General features: G+C 44.7%; 2 protein-coding genes across 2 annotated transcripts in view; one reads left to right on the top strand and one right to left on the bottom strand.

The window, feature by feature from the left end:
- LOC138491618 (E3 ubiquitin-protein ligase DDB_G0292642-like) overlaps window positions 1-23,753 on the top strand; it is a 536,293-nt gene that overhangs the window by 68,871 nt on the left and 443,669 nt on the right. The gene's annotated exons all lie outside the window — the stretch shown is intronic.
- LOC138491617 (E3 ubiquitin-protein ligase DDB_G0292642-like) overlaps window positions 10,059-23,753 on the bottom strand; it is a 150,167-nt gene continuing 136,472 nt past the window's right edge. The window contains exon 4 of the mRNA XM_069618242.1: window positions 10,059-10,837. Within this exon, the coding sequence (XP_069474343.1) occupies window positions 10,283-10,837 (555 nt within the window). The 3' untranslated portion in view covers window positions 10,059-10,282. The remainder of the gene's footprint in view (window positions 10,838-23,753) is intronic.

Genomic DNA, 23,753 nt, shown 5'->3' with positions numbered 1-23,753 from the left:
CTCTGCAACAGGTTTCCAGCCAGGCACCCCCTAGACTCCGACGTCAAGGGTTTCACTGCCAGCCTCCCTGGGCACGTTTCACTCAGCCTTGCCTCCTCCCTTCATCAGCTCTCCACCCCGGTGTCTGGTGCACTCTCCTGAGGTGGGGAAGGGATCCCATGGGGGGAGGAACAGCATTTTGCTTACTTTTGTGTTGCATCTAGACTGCTGCAGCACTGACTCGCCTGAGGATCTCCCATGGGGTTCCCTCAAGGTATCTCTTCATCCCCTGCTATTCCCTCATCCGCTCACAGCTTGTCATCTGATTTTACCAGCTCCTTGTATGATGTGGAGGACAACCAGTCTTTTCAACAGAGTGTGCACTCTCTTCGCGCCGGGGCGCGGTCTTGACTCGCTATGTCTGCTATGATCTTCTGTGGCCGTGGCTGAAGGCTGTGGCCTTCCATCTTTAATTTAGTTTCGGCCCTTCACATGGCCTCTCGGATCTGCGCCCGGCATGGGTGTTGCCCCTCAATTCATGGAGTTGGGCATTTAAATGCCTTTCCAGCTGAAGAGGGTCCGGAGCAGAGTCAGGATGTGTCTCCCCTCTCCATCATCTTGGCCATGCCCCAATTTGGAAATGTTTTAAGTGAAAGGAAGTGTTGAAATATTATCCGATAAGCGGTAGGACTGAAATCAGCAGACCTATTGTATTTTAGAACTTAATGCAGATATATAATTGATTTTGTAAATTAGTATTTGTGTGAGATACATGCAGGCAGGTTTTTTCTGTTTTTGTAGACCAGCTGCCTGTGATTGTGTAGTGTGTTGACTTCCCTTGCACAAAGCTGGATATTACCTTTGATTTACTTTTACCTTTAATGTCTTTATTTAAATAAATTCGAGTTTTGATAAAACCACCAGTTTCTTGCCCAGAATTGAGAGGTGGGATGGTATAAATTGGGGGCATTAGATCAATGTGTCCACCGGACATGATATATATACATTGACCAAAACATATCGTACAGTTTTACTCCAAACCAACAATAGGTACATCTACAGCGATTTGTGCCCAAGTTGTTGCTTATTTGGTGCCCATCTATCCAGCAGTATTTGCACTACATGTGTTAAATGGAAGTATCTCTTTCTGAATGGGAAAATTAAGAGGAGTAGGCTGAAACAGCTGTTTTTTTTCTTAATACGTTTTGAACCATTTAACCCATTGTCCACAAATATCCAGTTCAGTGGAGCCCATAGCAAGCATTTGTTATGGAAAATGTCATCTAAATCTGTCCAGCAAGTCTAAAGTTAGTAACAATGGAATGTTGGGAAAAGTCAATGCAAACAGGTTTTATCTTAAATGTATAGTATATATGTATGTTGAAAAGGATGGGAGACAGCAGAAAACCCTGCGGAACATGATGTGTTCTTGCTCTAGATCAAGGTGAACTGACTAAGAGTGACTGCAGAACCATCAACCATCTAAGAATGATGTGAACAGCCTCTCAGATACTGATCAAGATGTCATAGTCAACCTCATTGAAGGATGAAGAGAGATCAAGTAGGATCAGCAGGGGAGACTTGCCACTGCCAGCAGGCATTAGAGCATTATCTCACGCTTACACCAGGGCAGTTTCAGTACCCTTAAGGAGTCTGAATGCAGAATGAATGGAGATCAACAGATACTGATTGTCAAGGTGTGCCTTAAGATGTTTCTGTATTTCACTTTTCAGCATCAAAGCCAGAGAGGTTAGAATGTCAATGGATTGAAAGGTAGACAAAATTGATAGTAGTGGTTTGATCAGTTCTTTTAAAAAAGAAATCCAATGGTACCAAACCCTCCATTAACAAATCATTCTAGCTATCTGTCACATAAGGAGTATTGGCCTCCGCACACTCATGGATGACGCAAGTCGTTATGAGATTAATAGCTGACTCTGTGGATTTCAGGTTTATGATACTATTTATCATCACCTCAGGGAAGATGGGCGCGAAAAGGAAAGAGATAGACCTGGCATCCCACTGGGGACTAGCAGCTGTCGACATATTTGCCAGACCAGACAGGAAGTGGTGGGAGGGGGGGCTGTGAACCAACAGTGTGCCAATAGGACGGTTTACCCTGCCAGACTGCTTTATGATCTTTTTGATGTGTTCTTTGTTAATGTTAATGTTAATGTTAAAGGACATTTGTACCGCGCACTATCACCACCGGAGTGGTCCCCTGGCGCTCTGGCGGCTCTGAAAGAGGGAGGGAGAGGTGGTTTAGTGGGTGAAGGCTGGAAAAGTGCAGGATTGCAGTGATGTGCTGTTGGCAGCCTCAGGCCGGTGGTTCCGTCGGCTGGGCCTGGGGTGTATGCGTCCGGTAGTCGTCGTGTGCTGATGTGCGGGTCTATGTGTGTTTTTGTTTTGTTGTTGCAGTGTAGTGAAGTTCGTGCGGTTTGTTGTGCTGGAGGTTTGTGGTTGTGTTTGGTTTGGAGTTTGAGAGGTGTATGCAGAGAAGGAAATTGTTAGTGGCATTGGTTAGTTGGTAACTCCACCCTGGATTGACCAGTTGGGCTCGTGTAATCATACACGACGGGGTGCTTGCGCACCCTGTGCCTCAGAAGGTGCCCGTTTTGCATTAGAGGCCCCTTGAGCATTTAGCTGTCCCCTCCGTCCTCTTAATCAATAACTTTGCATGCTCCTCACCCCCATCCACATGCCCAGCGTACCTGCTAGTGTCCATACTTCAGATTGTGTGGCGATTGGTGGTATCTCGTCCGTTCCACAACCTCGTGGTATCTAGTTGTAGATGTACGGGCGGTGGGGGATGGTAAGGATTGGCTGGGGTTGTTGCCTCCGTCTCCCTGGGTCTCGCAGGTGGACCCGTGTCCAGCGTCAGCCCTACTGGTGCTCAGAGTACTTCTGTCGGTTCTAGGGGCTTGTAAATGTCCTTTCCTGTTGAGTCATTTGTCTTACTGTTTCGGTTTTAGTCTCTGGTGTTGAAGAGCCAGGTTTTTAGTAATTTTCTGCATTTAAGGTGATCTTTGGTGTTCCTTATTACTTTTGGGATGTTGTTCCAGGTTTTCGCGGCTAAGTGGTAGAAGGCGCTGCCTCAGAGTTTTTTCTTGATGTAAGGTTTTAGTTCCAGTCGGATTTCGTTGGTTGACCCGAGTGGTCTCGTTGGCTTGTAGATTGTTATTTTCTTTTGTAGGAATTCTGCTCCTTGTCCGCAGATTGCCCTGTGCGTTATGCACATTGTTTTGAAGGTGATGCAGTGTTTTACTGAGAGCCAGTGTAGTGTTTTTAGGGCCGGGGTGATGTGGTCTCTTCTGGATAGTTTGAGGAGTAGTCTGGCTGCTGTGTTTTGGATCCGTTGTAGCTTCTTCAGTAGGTATTCCGTTATACCAAGGTAGAGGCTGTTTGCATAGTCGATACTTGACATGATGAGGCCGACGATAGTGAGTGTTTTGTGTGTGAAGGAGAGGAAAGGTAGTATTTTTCTTGCCATGTGGAGGAGGAAGAAGCAGCATTTCTTGACTGTTGCGTTTATTTGCGGTTCTAAGAGGTTAGGGTGTTGTCCATCAAGACTCCCAGGTTTTTACTACCTTAAATGGTGATGGTGCAGGTCCCATTTCCGTTGGCCACGGGATGGCGGTTTCATTCTCTTGGTCTTTGGATATGATCATGATTTCTGTTTTTCCTGGGTTGATTTTCAGGTTGTTGGCATTCATCCAGTTAAAGACTTCTTTTAAACAGTCGGTTAAGTTTGAATGATAGGCTTAGTTGTCTTCGATCTTGTAGATGATTTGAGTGTCGTCTGCGTAGTTGTAGCATTTGATGTTGTGTTTCTTGAAGATTCTGATAACTGGGTTTGGTAGATGTTGAAGTACAGTGGTGATAGTGAGGATCCTTGTGGTACTCCACAGTCGTTGACTCGTGGGGTGGATTTTAAGGGTTTGATCAAAACGGTTTCAGTTCTGTCTGCTAGGAATGATTTAGTCCAGCGTAGCGCTGTGTCTGTTATGCCTATGTCTTCTAGTCTTTTGGTTAGGGTGTCATGGCTAACTGTGTCGAAGGCTGCAGAGAGGTCGAGCAGAATAAGGGCTGATGTTGTGTTTGAGTCTGCGTTTGTTTTTAGGTCATCCCAGATGGATAGTAGTGCTGTTTCTGTACCTCTTGTGGGTCTGAAGCCGACTTGAGCTTGGTCTAGCAGGTGGTGTTCTTCAACGTATTCTTGGGTTAGTTTGTATACGTAGGTTTCGAGGAGTTTGGCTGGGTAGGGGATGTTGGAGATTGGTCTGTAGTTGGAGAAATCATCTACGTCCCTGCTTGTGTTTTTCAGAAGTGGTTTGATGTAAGCCGATTTGAAGACCCTTGGTACGGTTCCTGTTGCTAGTGATAGATTTAGAAGGTTTCTGAAGTATTCTGCTGGCGTTCCTTGTGTGAGGATTGATTTGTAGATGTCCGGGGACAGGGATCCATCGGTGAGCCCGCTTTCTTGCTGTGTTTTACCAGCATTGCGAATGCCTCTGCTGATATTTCAGGAAAGTTATTGAGTTTGTGCTGTGGTTCTGAGTTCGGTTCGTTTGGTTGTATGTCGCTGCTGGTTGGCCTCTGTTGGATGGTTTGTCGGATGTCATTGATTTTTTTTTTTTTTTTAAAGTGGTCTGCACTTGTTTGTACAGATTATTATTGGCCAGATCATAATGTATCAGCCATTTCTGCTTTACCTGGTGATAGAGTTGTTTTAATAGGTTTTGGTCATCATTGAAGCAGGGAGGTATGATGTGTTGGCATTTACTATCACTGAATTGAACCACCATTTCCGGGCCTCACTAACATCAGACATCCTGGCATTCACTGAATACCTCCCACATGCCAGTTCTTCTGGAGCAGCATCCAGGCATACTATTGTTGATCAGGTGAAAAGTTCTTCCTGGTGTATTTCTGAACAAGAGTGAGTAGCTTGGTGTGTTATTAGAAGCAGAAAGGGAAATTATTTGGAAAACGCACTAGAGTGGCTTGACCACATGTGGGTGGGGGCTGAGAATCCAGAAATCAAAATGTTTTTTACAATGGGAAATTCAAATATATGGCTCCTTAAATGAGTGTAGCGACCTTCTAAGCCAAATTGAATGCAGTTATGTGTTCCAAGAATTCTGTAGCCAATTTTTACAGACGAGGAGTCTGTGCATAGATTTTTGTCATCCACCACAATAGCATAAGAAGCCTCCATACATTTCCTGTTTTTGAAATGTAATATAATTACAAAGAGCGTATTATTCTGGCCCATGTGGTGCTAGCAAAAATAAAATTTAAAATAATGGCTTTATACCAAGAAAGTCTGAGCGTTAAAGCTAGGCATTCGCAAAAAGGGTGGATCAACCTGTCCTTCATATAGCAGAATGATGGCGGATGATAGCGACAACTCCACTGATTTGGCTAGTCTAGATAATCTGATTAAGGAGAATTCCGGGACGAAAAAATCAACCACTATACTGGTCCAGAAGGATTGGGAAGACATAGGCCCTCATTAGGACCCAGGCGTTAAGGGGTTTACGGCGCCGTAAACGGCGCCGACCCTTAACGCCTGATTCCAAGGTCCCTTTGCGGGATGGTGATTTTAACGCCTGCTTTTTGCAGGTGTTAAAACCCATGCCGCAAAGGGACCTTGGTGCTAATTACGCCACCGTAATTTACGGTGGCGTAATTAGCGCCTTTCCCCATTCCCATTATGCCCTATGGGGCAAAAATGGGAATGCGGAAGGGTAAAATGGGAAATGGGGATTTACCGCTCCACTCACCTTGGAATGGGGCGGTAAATCCGCCATCCACCATGGTGTAAACATAGTTTACACCATGGTGGTAAGGGTACGACCCAGGCGGTAACTTAACTTACAGTGAAGAGAATGGATCTAATTGGATACGAACAATTACCCACTGGCCTAATTGCCCACTAATCTAGAAAAGGTAGACTTACCAATACATCAAGGTCACTTCAATATGCACACAGTGCAGGTTCCAGACTGCTGTGGTGCTGCTTCCTGGGAGCATGGACCTTAACTGTTCCATGCTGAGGTCCAACACCAAGAGCCTGGGCGTGTCTGCATTTCAGCCATGGTCTGGAAGCTACAGGTGCTGCCTCCAACAAAGGACTTCAAGTTCCACCACTGCTGGAGAGTGGAAGTGCTCATCACTACAGTGCTGTTGATAGTGTTGGGCAAGTGTGTAGTGATGGGAATGCGAGTACCTAATAACTCACCTAAGGATAGACGGGATGGAAAGAGCGTGCAGAGACTTGCTTGCAAAAGGCTGCGTTGGCGCAGCCACTTAACCCTCTCACAGCCAATGGAAGACTACTTAAAATTTGACTTCAAGTAAATATACTTACTTAAAGACTTCACAAGACTGAATATATGGACTCATTTATTTCATCATCTATTCATAGTTGATTCAAGAGGTTTCTTCAGAAATAAACGTATTACAACGATATAAGAAGGTATATGCTCGCTGATGATCCTACATCCAGCTCCTCATAGAACCTACACATGTGTATTCATTTAATGCTTATTTCACCCATCAGTCCATAGACAAAAAACATATTTATGTTCATTACAGAGTTCATGGCACATACCACTGTGAACATATTATTTCTGATATTATCTATCTTGGTACACATTTATTATGGCTTTAATGTAATTCAGATCACGATAATACAGTTTCCCAAACTTTTTATTGACCGAATTCCATTTTATTTAAGTAACCTGGGAAGGTAAAACACATGATCATGCTGGATCAATATTACATTAACAATGTATCATTGAATGATGCAATCCTACCAGTTGGCCACCATTACAGCCCTGTACTGAACATCTGGGTCTCTCAACCTTTGCTCTTGAGAATGCTTGTAGTAATATATTGATATGTTTATTCTAATTCTTAGCCATATATTGAGAAACAGCTGAGGCAAGAAACACTGCAAATATACATGTGTCTAAGCTTGCCACGTCCACACACACTAAACCCATCGTAGTACCCGAGGGAACTGACTGATGTGTGATTCTGGTGTCATAAGCTTTTGGGACTAGTGTGATAAATGTTCTCAACACCAGGATGCCGCATCTGACCCATGCCTTATTAACTAAGCAATAGAATTCCTTTTTTTGTGGTTGTGTTTGGCAGGCCCACATGCCAAGACACCCAGTGCCTGATAAACATAGGTGTAAGGTATATGAGGAGGTGCCCTGCCTGACCGCATTGGTGGACGGTGGTGGTTGCCAAGGGAGCCTGGTGCTGCCAGAAGTGACACTAGGCCAATCTCAGAGTCAGCATTAGGAGGATGCCTGGGCTGACCCCAATGAGCCATGTGCAGAAGGCAGGGGCACTTATTTCACAGGATATCTGTAGCTACTCGAGACACCTAAAGAAAATCAAGGAGCTTTCCTACTGAATCGGCAACACTGGCATACTAGGCTCACCTTGCACAGATCCTGATCCCCCTGTAGAAACCTTCAAAGAGGGGGACCTAAACTAGACCAGGGTATCCCAGAGAAAACCAGCCAGCAACCTAAAATCAAGAGGGAGTTAAGAACAGCATTATGGAGATTCCTGAAGTTGCAGTGCAGCAGAGAATGGAGACCGAGTCAAGCCTAGAAAACTACAAATCCCATGTTGCCTATTCCAGTACAGCACACCTGACTTCCGTTATCACAGGGAAAGGCTTGGAGGCAGAGCTAGTGTTTGTTAGGCAGAAGGATATCCACATAGGGGGAGGGACAAGCCAATCCCAAGTCCCACACTAACGCTGTAAGCCAGGCCCAGGTTTGAAGCCCGGCAGCCAGTCCCCATTCTATCTACCACGACTGATTCCCATTCCACCAAAGGAAGGCTGGAAGGAGGAGCCAAAACCCTGGAAAAACTCAAAGGATCAGTCAATAGGAGGTGGAGGGAGCTCAAAGAGCTGGATGGAAAGGGGAAGAGAAAAAGCTAGAGAAGGAGTAGAAAGCAGGACACTGAAGCATAGGACCTAGGAAGTTAGTCAAGTGAGCGGGGAGCAGGAGGGCCCAGGAGGTTGGGGAAGGTAAGTCCAGGGAAGGGCACACACAGATAGGAAGAAGTTGGGAGAGTTCTAACAGAGATGGATCATATCAAGAGTTGTAACACAGGGGAACAAAGGGATGAAAAAGGTTGAGAGGAGGAGAGGAAGTTGGTACAAGAATATAGTGATGAAAGATGGATAAGGAAAGAAAATGAAAAAGAGGAAAGTTAATCAGAGTGGGAAGAGGGAGTGTTGAAGGAGGTGGGGGAGTGGAGATACCTCTGGAAGCTGAAAGAGGAACTGTCAGAAAGAAGTGAGGGGGAATCCTTGGGTTACCTCAAGAAGTGAATAGGTGGAAACTGAGACCAGTAAAGGACTAAGGCAGGCAGTAATACAGAGAGGTGTAGAGGGACGTTTTGGTGAAAAGAAGTTAGCACACCCGAAGACAAAAAGGGCTACCGCTAGAAAGTATATAATAGAGAAAAACACTTTGCGGGAGCACAACTTGAGGTCAGGCGACTGGGAGGAGAGAGGAATCGGCCCTGGTCATTGGGGGAGCAGAACCCTAACAGAGAAGAAGGAACTGTGCAACCTAGTGAGAAGCTGGTCCCAGTTTTAGGGCAGCTTCCTCTCGTCCTCTGGCTCCAATCTGTTTTGGGAGGCTTGCACTCATGGCCCCTCTTACACAATCCACCCACAGGTACAGAGCTAAGAGCAAAGGAGAAAAGACCAAGAAATTGTGAGGGAACATTGTGCAGGAACTCTGAAACCTGGGACAGAGAACGCAAGTTAAAAGGGAGGTCCAAGAACAGTGGAAAATAGTTTGCAGAACACCTTAAAATCTGAGACCGTGAGCTCACAAATTATTGTGTGGATTTTTCTGGAGACACCGGGCCCCAGACCTATTGAGCACTGGCAGAACCTTTTTTGGAACACCTTAATTTAACAAGTGACACTTCCTTTTGGATATGTTTTCCCACAGAACTATCCACCGAGAAGAACCATCCTCACAACTTTTATGTTAATTGAGACACTATTTCTTTATTTTGGTCAATCCTGTACACATTTATTAATAAAACCTTAAGTTAACCCGATTCTCTGGACTGTCCTGTTTGTCATTCAATATCTGCTGTGTGACAGATAGCAGTCAGAAAGAGCTGAGACGGAGGAACCAACAAGGTAAGTGAAACCTAAGTTCACAATGACATATCTGTCAAATGGAGAAAACAGGTTACACTGAGAAGGGAATCAAAGAGAAATACAGAGTAAATTGGAACTGAAATGGAACAAAGTGGCAGCGGAGTAACACATGTAAACATAGACAAAGGAAAGAAAAAGAGAATGAGAATGTGTCACTAATGGGCTAAACTGGTATGCAATAACAGAAAGACAAATGACAGGATAAACTGGAACTTGAATACACGAGAGAGAGAAAAACTAAGGCAAATTGGGAATGCTATCAGGTGAGGAGAGGGACAACCAATGTAGGTGGTGTCTTATCACTGGGATCTAAGGAAGAGACAGAAAAGGGAACTTCTTATGTATACCACTAATGAGAAAGTGAGTGAGGGAAAAGAAAAACAGGTGTAAGATGCACTAAATCTCATAGACAGAAAGCACTGGGATACTCTGGGACTCAAATCAAATGGAGGGATGGTGGGGGCATGCACCGGAACAGATGGAACTTAGATTGCTTTGGTGGCTTTGTCGTCCCACTACCTTGGAGAGTAGTCAGAAAGAAATGGATAGAGGAAATGGATTAAGGTAGACAGGGACTAAATGCAAAATATGAGCTGAATCTTTACGATGAAAAGGAAATCCCCAATTAAACTAGGTATTGGAGAAAGCTATCAGCCATCACTTCTTCATGGGCTCGAAATGAAATGAGTCAGATAAAGCAATATTAAAGAGGAGTATGGCAAGGAAGCAAAATGTAACCAAATTAACAGACCACCGAAAAGAAGTGGAATAGAGTCATATAAACTTGCTGACAGATATAATTAAAAAGTACACATATAAGCTTGAGAAGGGAAGGGGTATTCACACCACACAACACAGCCATAGTTATGCATTCTTTATTTTCTCTCACAAAATGTACAATTATGAATGTTGTCTATATTTAAGCCACATTAACAACGAGCAGTCATTGAGCAACAAATTGCTTCAGCTACATTTGTGTATTCTTTGAGCTCAAGTTTATAACAATCGTATTCTTATATAGAGATACACATTTTTAGATATGTTCATAATGCCGTGTGCATTTCTCCCTCAATCGTGTCTTTACTACAACATTACACACCAGGATTCGTCAGGTAGTACCTGAGGCGGGATTGGTGGTATGTGAGGAGGTACAGGTGCTCTAAAGCTTGCCTGCCTCTGCTGGCCTCTCTGAGACCACACTGGAACCTTAGTTTGCCTGGGAGCGATAGGCTTGGTGCAGTCTTTATACCAAGCATTTGGTTTACTTGCCTTGCACACCGTACCAATCTCAAGACAGGCAAAGCAGAACTCAATGTGGCACTGTATGCATACAACAAACTTGCACATCGTCTTGTGCTCAATCATAACCCCGCAGGTGGGGCAGGCTCGGATGGAAGGGCAGTTTTTGATTTCACTGCCTGGGAGGTCTTTCACGATGCATTCTTCTAGGATCTTCAGCCGAGGATCTGCACAGCCTGGGTTTTCACATCGATCAGATGATGTGCCAGCCCCTTTCCAAGGACTCATGCACTGCCAGCAGAACTCAGTAGTTGCCTTGTTCATTGATCTGCAGATTATACACAACACCCTCAGGTTGGTCAGGTCCTTGCGTTCCACATATGATTTGCACCCTGGACACTGAAATTCAGAAGAGAAGATAACAAAAATCTAAATATTATACATGAGAAATAACATCTTTTACTCTTAACTGCAGTATTCAGTACGAAAGTGACATTCCTTGACTGGGATGACCCTTGCTTTATATTTGAGACCAGTTTCCAGTAACCTTCACTTAACCACTTATATTTCTTTGAGCCTTTTAGTTGTGGCTGATAGAGGTAGGTGGGGCTCTAAGCCAAACATAATCTCATGGAGTGAAAAGAGAGGATACAATGTGAGAATGAATACACATCAAACCTGTGCTTTGCTATCCTCCCCGAACTATACATATCACTTCTTTGTTATGAAGACATGTATGTTTCATGAAATGTATTGTCATAACATGACCTGAGAGAAGGAAGGAAGGGGGTTTTGTTCCACTGAACCCGTGCTGCTTGTGGCCTTCATCAGCTTCTTTTTTGGAAACAAGATGAGGCATCCCCATCCTGAGACCCTATTTAGAGGCTAGGCAGCGCAATTCACAATGTATTGGGACTTTAAAATCGTACACTGGCTGTTTCCATGCTCCCCTTTGTCCCTCCGTCTGCCTGACCCTAATTGGTTGTCTTCACACTCATGTGTCTCCAAATTTCCGCAAAGTCAAACTCTCAGGGCAGCTTTGCCTTGGCAGCATGCGAAGGGCAAAGGCATCAGGTGACTCACTGCTGCCACAAAATTTAGCAAAGTGCCCCAGACCACTCACTAACCAGGTAACAGATGCCTGCCTACTATAATGTGCCCCCAAGCACCACATCATAAATGAGCTGTTCACCCACTGTATTAAATCCTTGCCCTAGATCTTTTGTTGACACCACTATAATTAGTTTCTTGATGTTGTAGAAATTGAGTTTGCCCTATATTAACTGGCTCCCACATATATTAATTGTTTTGCCCGATACTTAATTGTAAATTGTAATTGTTTATATTTATATAGCGCTTATACACAAATGGACTGCTTCAAAGCGATTCAAGGCGGGAAGGGAGCAAGAGAATACAGTAATCATTTTTAGGGCTTGAAGTTTCCATATGATCAGACATAAAACTAGCACACAAGTTTTACAGTCGCAAACATGCTAGGGAGGGGAGACAAAAAGGGGGGTGGGCAACACAAACAAACATACTGGTCCTAGTACCTTCAGGTCATGCATGAGTACAGATGGAATGCGAGGAAGGGGGATAGAGGGGAGGGGATAAGTGCGCCCAGTCCAGCGGGTCCTTGGTTAAGTTCAAAGAGATGGCCTGCTCATGGAGTGTAAGCTGAAAGTGCAGGAATGATGAACTTAGTGCAACAGCCCAGAGGATAGTGCAAGAGACTGGCGGGGGAGCCTAGGACCTGTAGGGCTCTGGAGGCGAACCAGGGAACCAGTCAGCAGAACTGAGCAGAGTTAGGGAGGATGAAGGAGGCTGAGGAGAGAGGACGTAGGTTGTCCCCCCTCCCACTGTATTGTGTTCCTTGGCGCCTCAGAGTAGTTGTTCTACCATAGATTAATTATTATTGCCTCATTGTATTTTAATCCATGTCGACCTAGATTAATTGTCTGTATAAGATTTAGTTGTTAGAGCAATTTATTTTGATTCTATGCACAAATCCGCACAGCTACAGTAAGCATCCCACGACGCGCAATATCCACATCATGCAAGCTATTTAAAATAACGCTCTCCGAGCAGCACTCAACATCCCGAAATGAGAACACATCACCACGGCAAGAAAAAATGTCCACTGGCTCCTGATTCGTGAACGGATCCTTTCTCAAAACTCTTTCAATCACCCACAGATGCCTGTCCAATTCTACCCCGTACCTCACACAGAAAATCACAACGTCCATTCTACCAGATCGGCCAGATCAGCCTACGCACACCGTCTTGTCCTGCCAAAATTCAAAAGGGCCAAAGCCGCCGGAACAAGCTTCCGGACTATGGCAGCCAAACACTGCAATTCACTACCGCCCCCCTTGCGAGCTGACCAATCCTACCGGGCCTTCCAGAAAGCCTAAAAAACGTGGCTCTTTGTATAAATTGAACAGGGGACCCCCCCTCTACACCTGAACTAATGTTAAATCTGCTTAAAAATTGCTTTGTAACAGCACCTTGATGCCCTAGGGTTCAGCGTGCTATATAAGTGTTAAAATAAATACAATTAAAATAAATGTCCTAAATTAATTGATTTTGCTCTATTACTTCTTCCTCCACTGTATTAATTGCTCATTGTTGCCCAACTATATTTTGCTCCTTTTCATCTTAGATTAATTGTTCTTCCCTAGATTAATTGTTGCCCCTCTATATTCATTGTTTTGCTCTAAACTAATTGCCACCCACGCTGTATTTTGTTCCTTGGCATACTTGATTAATTATTGAACCTAAATGTAATCGTTGTCCCACTGCATTTTGATCCTTGATGTACTAAATTAATAGTTTGCTGTGGATTGTTGGCCCACTGTATTAACTGTTTGCCCAACATTAAATATTTACTGTTTTCTAATCTTTTATATTCTAGACTGTTTGCCCTAGACTAATTGTTGCCCCACTAAATTAAGTGCTTGCCTTTTGTAACATTGTTGCCACACTGTCTTTTGTTCCTTGGCTTCCTAGGTTATCCTCTTCCTGCTTGATCTCTCTTCTGCCTTTAACACGGTCAACCTTGCCATCCTGCTCAAATGTCTCCGTGATAACCTGGGTATCACCGGACAGGCGCTGGCATGGCTGACTTCTTTCCTCACTGACCGACCCTCCAAGGTCCAACTTGGGACCTTCCTCTCCGCTATCTTCTTCTCTACCTCCGGTGTCCCCCAGGCGTCTTACCTCTCTCCCTGGCTGTTCTACATATACCTGGCACTTCTTGCCCACCGCATTGCCGCTCTCTGTCCCACCTTTCAGTGCTATGCGGACGACATTCAGCTCATTTTCAGGCTACCTTCGGCCACCTCTTCCCCATCTCTCATTTCTGACTGTCTGTCTGCTATCCAGGAGTGGTGTGCCGCCAATGACCTCTGCCTTAATGCCAGTGAGACTGAGATTCTCCTCATCGGCACACCCGCTCCCTCCTTTCCTGTCACTTTCTGGCCGGCCGCCCTTAGCCCCCCTCCTGCTCCTGCCTGCGAGGCAAAAAACCTTGGGGTCATCTTCGACTCCACACTCTCCTTCTCTCCTCACATCTCTGATGTCTCTAAGAAGTCACACTACCAGCTGCACCGCCTCAGAGGTATTCTACCTTTCCTCTCCTTCCCCCAGAGGCTCACTGTCTCCAGAGCTCTGGTTCTCTCTAGGCTGGACTCCTGCAACAGCCTCTTTCTAAATCTGCCTGCCTCCACTCTCCGCTCACTGCAACTCATCCAGAAAAGGACTGCAAGACTCGTCCTTGGCCTCAAGACCAGGGTAGCGTATCTCTCCAGGACTGAAATCTCTGCATTGGCTCCCAGTGGCTGCGAGGATCAAGTTCAACACCCTCTGCATTGTCCACAAGGCCTTCTGGGGCCTGGGGCCTCAATACCTTCAAGGCTCTCTTCCTAAACATCTTCCCTCTCGAGCTCTTCGCTCATCCACTTCCAACTCCCTGAGGTTCAGTCACTACTCCAAGCAACGAGTGGGTGGTAGATCTCCTTCTTCGGCTGGGGTCGCCCTCTGGAACAGCCTATCTGCCTCCCTGAAACTTGAGGAGAACCATCTCCGGTTCCGGAAGCACCTCAAAACCATTCTCTTTGCTTCTGCCTTTTCTCCTCCTCTCCCCTGCTGACCTCCTGGTTGAACTGAATCTGCACTGGTGACCTGGCCACCCTCTGTTCTCGGGCCTGGGTTCCTCACCCACTAGTTCACACACACCAGCACTGCCTGCCTGGTAACCCCCGCACTTGGGGACTGTTTCTGTATCCCTACACTCCAACTACCAGCTCTTAACACCTGACGTCTGCACTTACCTTTGCACTTGCCACCTGTTCGCCATTACTTTTACTTATTGTTATTATTCTATGCCCATGTACTGCACTGTCCCTTCCCCCGCACTTTCCCCCTTGCCCCCTTCCCATGCACTTGCGCGATCTGAATGACACCTGGCCTAGTAGGATCGATGTCTGTCCTCCCTTTGTTCCCCTTCCCTTGCCTCGTCTCGCCTTGAAACACTTGTGTATAGGCGCGTTATAAATGCCATATCATATCATATCTGTTGCCCCACTGTATAAATGGCATGCCAATGCAGTTATGCCCCTTACATGTACCCAACATTACCGATTTTCCTCTTCCGCATGTAACCGGTTCACTACTAAATCTCCTATCTCGTCCAGTATACATACACAAATCCCCCCACACATCTACCACAGGAGGAAAAGTTACTTGATCAACATTAATGTTGTACTACAAAGCTCTTCTCCTTAACTCTACTACTCATCGCCCAACACACACATCAGTGGCTTAGCCAGACTGAGAGTCTTGGAATCTCCCATCAGGATAAACATATTCTCACAAGTCACCGCTAAAAATATAGAAGCATAGAAGCACTCGAGAATTTCGTACTTCCAAACCTGCACCTATAAAGAACACAGGTTTCGCATGTGCCTCTCCCTCTATCCCACTAACAACCCCCAGCCACTCGCCCTCATCTTTTCATACAGGGCCACATGCCACAAGGCAAAAGTCACTATCCAAGAGCTCTGGGGGGTGTTCTCTACCCTGCAAGACCCTGAAAAATAGTTTTTAAGTGTTCAAAATAAGTGTTTACGAACACTCTTAAAATATGTTTAGGTTCCTATAGTTGAGGGCATTATTTATTTTTGAAGGACCTTCTGACGGTTTCTTTTCCCTTCAAGAACCTCAAAATTGTTTTTGCAGGGGTAATAAACATATTTGAAAAATACAAGGTGCACATACAATGTCTTTTTTGTATTTTTTTGTGCACACGCAAAATTGAAAAGTAAACGTTTCGCAGCACAGGCAACAGCTGAACTTTTTGAACTTTCAATTAAAATCCATAAGCTTTGCAGACAATTCCACCACCTCCTAGTGACGTGCACTTTTCCTAGGGTCATCGTCCTGGGCTGCTCTGTACACATACCGGCTCTCGATATTTGCAGTCACTTGCGTTTGTTTACACTACTCTAGATACCCACAGCCACAAAATAGTTCTGTCGGAGTATGGCCAATAGTAGTGCATTAAACTAGGGACGTCATTTGGGGGTCGCCAGGGGTCACTCCTGCGACCCCCGAGGTCTCCCTTGCTACCCCTGAGGTCTCCCGTGCTACCCCTAAACATTTTTTAATAAACATTTTTTTATGGAAGCTCATGGGCTGTGACCAGCGCCATGTGGCTCTTTGTTTCTGGAGTGACTTGCTTTCTTCAGGCCTCTTAAAAAAACGGGATTTCACAAGTGTAACACTTTGAGCAGTGACCCTGAATAAGAATAGGAATAACAAATAATTTGCCTTTTAGGAATTCTATACAATAATTGCTAGACTCAAAGGTTTTTTTAGGCACCCTCCAGGGGGTGAGTTACTGATTTAGTCTGTTCTTAAACACCTCAAATTCACAATGCAGACAAAAACGCCCAAAAAGCATTTACAGTAGACTAAGCATCCATTTTGCACTATGTAATTTGCTTTTCGCAAGTTGCAGTTATAGCATGTTTTTTTTCTGCCGTTGTGTCTGTAACGATCATCACAAGTCTTTCCATCTCAGTGTCATCGGTCACTTGACAAAATTCTTGTGCCTAAAAGCTTGTGTACAATGTAGAAATGTTAAGAATGATGGCATGGCGCGCACTCTGGTTCCCAGTCAAGTTTTCATGCTGTAGTAACCAACTGTCTTCTCCTCCAAACGTTTTCTTGACTCCATCAATCATCAGGGAGGCTGTGTTTCTTTTCCTTTTCAGGCGTGTCTAGTTACATTTCCTTTTCAGGTGTTTCAGGTTAATTCACATTGATGTCTCTAAGGATTCTGGTACTTGTATTCTCGCACTTTTTTCAATTGCAGGTGATTGGGATCCAACTCCCTCCAAAGCACAAATCTTGCCCTTGGTAGGGGGAGGGGGAAAACCATGTTTATGCCTCTCCATAGTAAGGCATGATGGCCCTGGTGCTGCAGCCTCTTGAGCCCGGGACTCCTGGAACATAGTGTTAAGAATGATGGCAAGGTGTACACTCTGGTTCCGAGTCAAGTTTTCATGCTGTAGTAACAAACTGTCTTCTCCTCCAAACGTTTTCTTGACTCCATCAATCATCAGGGAGGCTGTGTTTCTTTTCCTTTTCAGGCATGTCTAGTTAACTTCCTTTTCAGGTGTTTCAGGTTAATTCACATTGATGTCTCTAAGTATTCTGGTACTTGTATTCTCACACTTTTTTCAATTGCAGGTGAGTGGGAAACAACTCCCTCCAAAGCACAAATCTTGCCCTTGATAGGGGGAGGGGGAAAACCAGAGTGCGTGCCCTGTCACTATTTCTTAACATTTATGTTCCAGGAGTCTCGGGCTCAAGAGGCTGCAGCACCAGGGCGACCATGCCTTACAATGGAGAGCCACAATCATGGCTTTCCCCCTCCCCCTATCGGGAGTAAAATTTGTGCTATGGAGGGAGTTGTTTCCAGTCACCTGCAAGTGAAATTAAATGTGAAAAATACAAGTACCAGAATCCTTAGAGACACTGAAGCCAATTAACTTGCTACACCTGAAAAGGAAATGAAGACACGCCTGAAAAGGAAAAGAAACACAGCCTCCCTGAAGATTGATGGAGTCATGAAAACGTGCGTTTGGAGGAGAAGTCAATGCAGGAAAACTTGACTGGCAACAGAGTGCGTGGCCTGTCACTATTTCTTAACAGTTATGTTTCAGGAGTCCTGGGCTCAAAAGGCTGCAGCACCAGGGCGACCATGCCTTACAATGGAGAGCCACAATCATGGCTTTCCCCCTCCCCCTATCGGGAGTAAAATTTGTGCTATGGAGGGAGTTGTTTCCAGTCACCTGCAAGTGAAAAATACAAGTACCAGAATCCTTAGAGACACTAAAGTCAATTAACTTGCTACACCTGAAAAGGAAATGAAGACACGCCTGAAAAGGAAAAGAAACACAGCCTCCCTGAAGATTGATGGAGTCATGAAAACGTGCGTTTGGAGGAGAAGTCAATGCCGGAAAACTTGACTGGCAACAGAGTGCGTGGCCTGTCACTATTTCTTTACAATGTAGAAATATTTGACCACAGCAGATAAAGAGGCCCTTAATTTCATTGCGCCACAATTAATGCTTTGTTGTAATGTGTCTATCTTTCCCATCTCTCTGGCATGCTGTTCAGGATGTTTGTTTGCATGTATGAGGTAACGAGCCCCTAGAGTACGGGATGCCGTGTGAGTGCTTTGCTTTCCCCGCGCTACTCTAAATACTTTAATACACAGTTATGAACCCTCCCAATGGTATGTATTTTGCCAACCCCTGAAGCCTGAAAAGTAGATCCACGCATGCTTGACGTGTGGCCAACTTTGCACCAGACCTGCAGATGAACTGGCCTGCTGTTAAATCTCGGTTACCAGTTTAATGGTATCCATTACAGAGTGTAATTTGCTTTCTGACTTTGAGCAGATTCCACAATACAGCTACCCACATTCACACGCTTAGGGCGTTAGTATCCACACATACAAGGTATAGAGAACTGTCTTAACTCATTTAGACAGAGGTACACAATCCGATCAAACATTTCATTTTTTAATCAGTATACACAGAATTTCTACAAAAACATACTAAAAAACATATAAAACACAAGCATTATTTCCAACTAACGGTATACCAGCCCTGCCATGGAGCACTCTGGGAACCCCAAGCCCCACAGGACCAGGAGAAAACAAAATCTATACAAGTCTCGATATTATCCATAATATGGAGGGAGCCCAAAGTTTCTTCTAGCCAGACCCTAACCACTAATGTAGGAATATGCTTCTTTTTAAGGAAATCAAGGTGCAGTCTCTGGTGTTCACCAGAGATTGCAATTATTGTTTCCTTGACACCACTGCAAGGAAACCCTTTACATTGTTAGTCTTTTACTCAAACCCATAGAGTATTCATGAGTTTCACTGATACCATATTGCCCTCACAATGAGGGACAAGAGAAGAAATAAGATGTGCCTTCAACATGCAAACCAAGAAAGGAGTACTTTTTTTTAATGTATTTTTTTTATTTATAATTAGATTGTTAGATTGAAAACAAACTTTTAAATTATGGTTCGTGTGCTCAAAAGAGTCTCAACATTAGTTTCTTTGAGTGATTAGATATCTTTCCAATTATACAGAGTTCAGTTATTTCTTGTCCGTGATGAATGTCCAGAATTGAACTATCATGGTGATCAGCTTGATATTTTTACCAGATATTATCTGAAGCCACATTTCCTCATCTCCAGAACCGGTTGTCAGATGTTTCATCGTGCTGGCAAATAGAATCCTGCGCTCAGTTAGCGTGGGACATTCCATGAGAATGTGGTAGATCGTGTCTTCTTGGTTTCATTGTTCTCAAAATCTGCAGATATTTTCTTAAGTGGGTATTTGATTGGTAGTAGCAAAGTATTCTCTGGTTTACAGGACACTGGGGATCATTCCGTGTTAGGAGGCAGCCATGGTGCAATTAGCACCATGGCTGCCTCCAAACTCGGGTCCGGGTCGGCGGAATGGGGACTTACCGGGACATTCCGACCTATGCAGACCCGGTAAGTCCCCATGCCGAATACCATTCCCCATTCCCATTTGAGCCCCCATAGGGCTGAATGGTAATGGGGAAGGCGCTAATAACGGGCCCGCAAATAGCGGGCCCGTTATTTGCTCACTGGTCCACTAACGGGACCTACTAAGGAAGTCTGGTCTGACCAGATGTTTTCAGCGGATCCCGCTAGGGAACCTCGGAATAGGGCGGTAAGGGGTTACCGGCACCGGCATCCTTACCGGTGCCGGTAACCGCTTACTGCCCACCTCGGAATTACCCCCATTGAGTCAAAGTCGTAGGTATGTGTTTGGGATTGATTTGGAAGGAAATGTTTCTAAGTAGGGAAGTAATTAGTTCACAGCTCTTGATTTGAGTACAGGAATTATGTTCATTTTGTACATTGCTTTTTCTTCGATGGTTTGGATTCAGTCATTCTCCTTGATCCTCTTTTTCGCTTTCGTAGGTCTATTAATCAGAGTCTCAAGTGAAATGTCATATTGAAGGAGCAGAGTTTGACAGGCTTCTTTCTGGGGGGGATTAGAGTCTCTTTGGTTCACATCAGGATCCTCATTGCTGGCGTGTCATCATTGTTGATAATCTTCCGGTATATGTCAAGCTGTTTCCAATTTTGGATGGATTCAAGGGACTGAAGTGCTAATTCATACTGTATCCTTGGTACAGGGAATGAGGGAGCCAGCAAAAAGAACTTTGCACCAGAATATGCCTTCAACCAGTGGCCAGATGTTAGAGGAGATGTTAATTAGACTTTCTCTTCCATAAAGTAGGATGGCAGGCACCTTTTGCCTGTAAATGACTATCGCTGGTTTCATCGAATATGCACCATATTTCCTATGGATAGTTAGGGCTAGCCTGGCTAGAGTGAGCGCTCAATGAAGAGACCAGCTCTGTTCCACCTCGGACTGGTTGAGCCCTATGCCGAGGTATTTGATTTCCTTAACTTCTTCAAGTTTTTTCCCATCTAAGTACACCTTAAGAGATGTGTGTTGTTTTCTGGTGCAGTGCCCCAGTGACATACATTTCGTTTTGCTTGAGTTGATCTTCATATAATTTCTTGTGATGTAATTATTGAAGACATCCAACCTTTTTTGAAGACCAACTTTGGTCCTGTCCATGAGCACCATATCATATGCGTATAGTATATACGGGACGGGAGTCACGTTCAATCTCGGAGGATTGGTAGAAGAGGATGGGACATTTCTGGTTATGTCAAGCAGGTAGAAGTTGAAGAGGATGGCGGCAAGGGGCAGCCTTGTTTCAATCCATTGATGGTTTTTATAGCTGAAGATAGGGCACCATCTTTAGTCAGACGGATTTGGATGGTGGTGACGCTATAAAGAGCTTTGATGGGGGCCAGCAACTCACCGGGGCATTTCTTTTGTTCAAGTTTTTTTCACAGTATACTTCTGTTAATACTGTCAAACGCCATTTGCAGATCAACAAAGAGGGCGTGGACTTTGGTCTTAATTCTAAATGATTCTTGCTTGAGTACGTTAAGGATTAGCAAATTTATGTTGGTGCCCACATTGCTCGAGAATCCAGTCTGGCGGGGATCTTGCTTATTATTAATTGTAATCGCAGCGAATATCTTGCCTATCGGGTCCAGCATCGCCAGCGGGCGGTAATTAGCAGGCAGTTTTCTGTCTCCTTTTTTCAATACTGGGACTATAATGGCCGTTTTCCAAGTAGTAGGTATTTGTTGGTTTTTAGAAATTAGGCCAAAGATTTGCAAACAAAGTTTTGCCCAGGCTTCCGGCGGCCTTTTAATGATGTTGTTGCTAAGGTCGTCCGTTCCGGGAGCTTGTGAAGTATAGAGCTTTCTGATATGGGCAAGAATTTCCTCATAGTCCATTAGCTATACCAGGGTTGATTCTCAGGAGGGCCGTTGTGGTTATCAGGGTCCTGGTTGGTAATGTGATTGTAAAGTAGGCAAAAGTGCTCAATCCAATCTTTCTCAGTCACATCTGTGATCATTCGGTTTTGCAGTACGCGATTTTGGCTTAGCAAAGCCCACAAATCCCTGGTGTTTCTCTTACTCATAGCCTTTAAACATGGATTCTGCATCATTTTGTGCAGTCGTCGCTCTGATAGTTATGAGCCAATTTCTATATTTTAGTTTGATTCTTTTGACAATGTCAGTGTAGTCACTGTGTTTCGTTTTCTTGGCTATTCTTATTGATTTCCTTAGTTCTTTCTTGGCGAGCACGATTTCCTTAGAGTAGGTGTGGTTATGATTGATTCTACTGTCAGGGCACTGTTTAGGTTTTTGAAAAAATGGAGCAAGAAGCCATTCATAATTTATCTTTTCTTTCTCTTCCTTATTAGAAGTTCTATAAGTCTCTTCCAATCTTTTCATTTTTTCGTCCGATATGCGAAGTCTATTAAGCCCAGTTGTTATTTCTATCTGGAGGCTTTCCATTTTGTCCATGCATTGATGAGGTGCATCCCAAGTGGTGAGAAGTTTGGCATGATCACTGTGCAAATTCGTCAGAATTTCGAATTTAGTGATGTTATTGAGCAGATTAGGTGAGGTGTATATGTAATCAAGGTATCCACTGGAATTGCCTCTGTGCCATGTGGGCCTAGCTGGTTTGTCACCTGGAGTATTACCATTGAGGAGGGTAAGATTACATCGCTGCATTGCCATTATCCAGAGGTTTGCTTTGACGCTTCGTTTGGAGTCCAGAATTTGGATGCCATCTTTTTGGAACAGATGAAGGTTAAGATCGCCACAAATAAAAACATGTACTTGTTTATATTTCGCATAGACAGTATGGAGGGAAATTAGTATCTCATCCAGAAATCCGTCATTATTGGGGATAGACGTGCTCCAGTAAATGTTGAATAAGGCGATCAGTTAACATTCTTTCCTTTCATGTTTTCCCGGATTGTCCGTATGGTTCTGTTCGAGTATGGTTATTTGAAACCAGTTGTTAATGGACAATGTTTCAATTAGATCCAGGTGAGCTTCAACTTTCCATAACGTTAGGAGGTCAGAACTAGGGCAGCCTTTTGTGTTAGTTATGGCAGGAGTCATGTGAACCATGTACCCATCACAGAGAGGAAGTTGGGAAAGCCAGATCTCTTGGAGACAGATGATTTTGTAGCTGGACAGATCGTTGTTTCCTCCTTGAAACAAGGAGCATTGTTACACTCACCTGGTTTCTGCTGAGGCGTTGGGGCACGGTTGCAGCCCTTCCAGGAGTAAGATCATCCTCTTCAGGTTTCTCCCCCTGCGGACAAGCTGTGGGCGGCGACAATTGGTGGCACTGCTCCTGCGTGGGTATGAGAAAACGTGAATGTGCTGATTGGTGACTGTTGTACCTCCCAAACCCTTCTACACAAGGTGCGATTTCTGTGGGCACGTACCGGGCCATAAGGCTCACCTGGTAAGTATGGATGATGAGCTCTCCGTCCTGCTACTTCTGGCAGGGGCGCTTTGTGATGGGATCTAGTTCCTTCACTGATCCCTGGTAAGTAATAGTCCAGTCCAGCTGTGACTATGCTTCTCCTGGTTGGTGGTAAGTGTCTCTCAATGTCTTTTGTCTTTTCCCCTTTCTGTTTTCTCTCAATGTCTCTTGTCTTTTCCCCTTTCCGTTTTCTGTCTTGGTATTATTGCTCTCAATGTTGTTGTGATGGAAATGCGGCCCAAAAGCAGCTGTGGAGGCGTGGAGCGCGGCCGGGAGGAAGATGGATGAAACCGCAATGTCCGACAACAGGTGAGTGATCGTTTAAGGGAAAGCGTGAGGTTTGGTGGTAGCGCGACCGTAAACTTAATGCCTGTTAAGTGTCTAACCTTCCCTTTTGTTTTTATTTGCAGGTGCTGTGGTCGCGGGTGGAGCCCGTCATGCTGCAGTGTCAAGAAGGAGATTTCAGCATCCCGGAAGATGTGAAGGTGAGCCGCGGTGCCAAGTTGAAGATGTCTGCTTTCCGAAAGATTTGAAGGTGAGCCGCGGTGTGTGGGATGTTTTTACCCATGCATCCAAGCCCAACCATAAAACTGCGCATTACTGGCATTGAAAACATCATGATGGCCAGAACTCCCCAGAAAGTGCACAGGGAAACATGAAAAATAGGCTGCCACCCATTTTTGCCTATGTTTGTGAGCACAGGAGGGCACTGCCTAAAACCACCATTGTGCTACACACATAGTAGCCTGAAAGCATTGGGAATGGCAATGCTGATTGCCAAAAGCAACCCAGAGCTGTTGGGAATTAAT

This window comes from Ambystoma mexicanum, chromosome 10 (assembly GCF_040938575.1).
Source record: "Ambystoma mexicanum isolate Mex_15411 chromosome 10, UKY_AmexF1_1, whole genome shotgun sequence".
In the NCBI taxonomy this organism is placed as follows: Eukaryota; Metazoa; Chordata; class Amphibia; order Caudata; family Ambystomatidae; genus Ambystoma; species Ambystoma mexicanum.
Note: the sequence above shows the minus strand (reverse complement) of the source record. Positions and strands in the feature narration are given on the sequence as shown.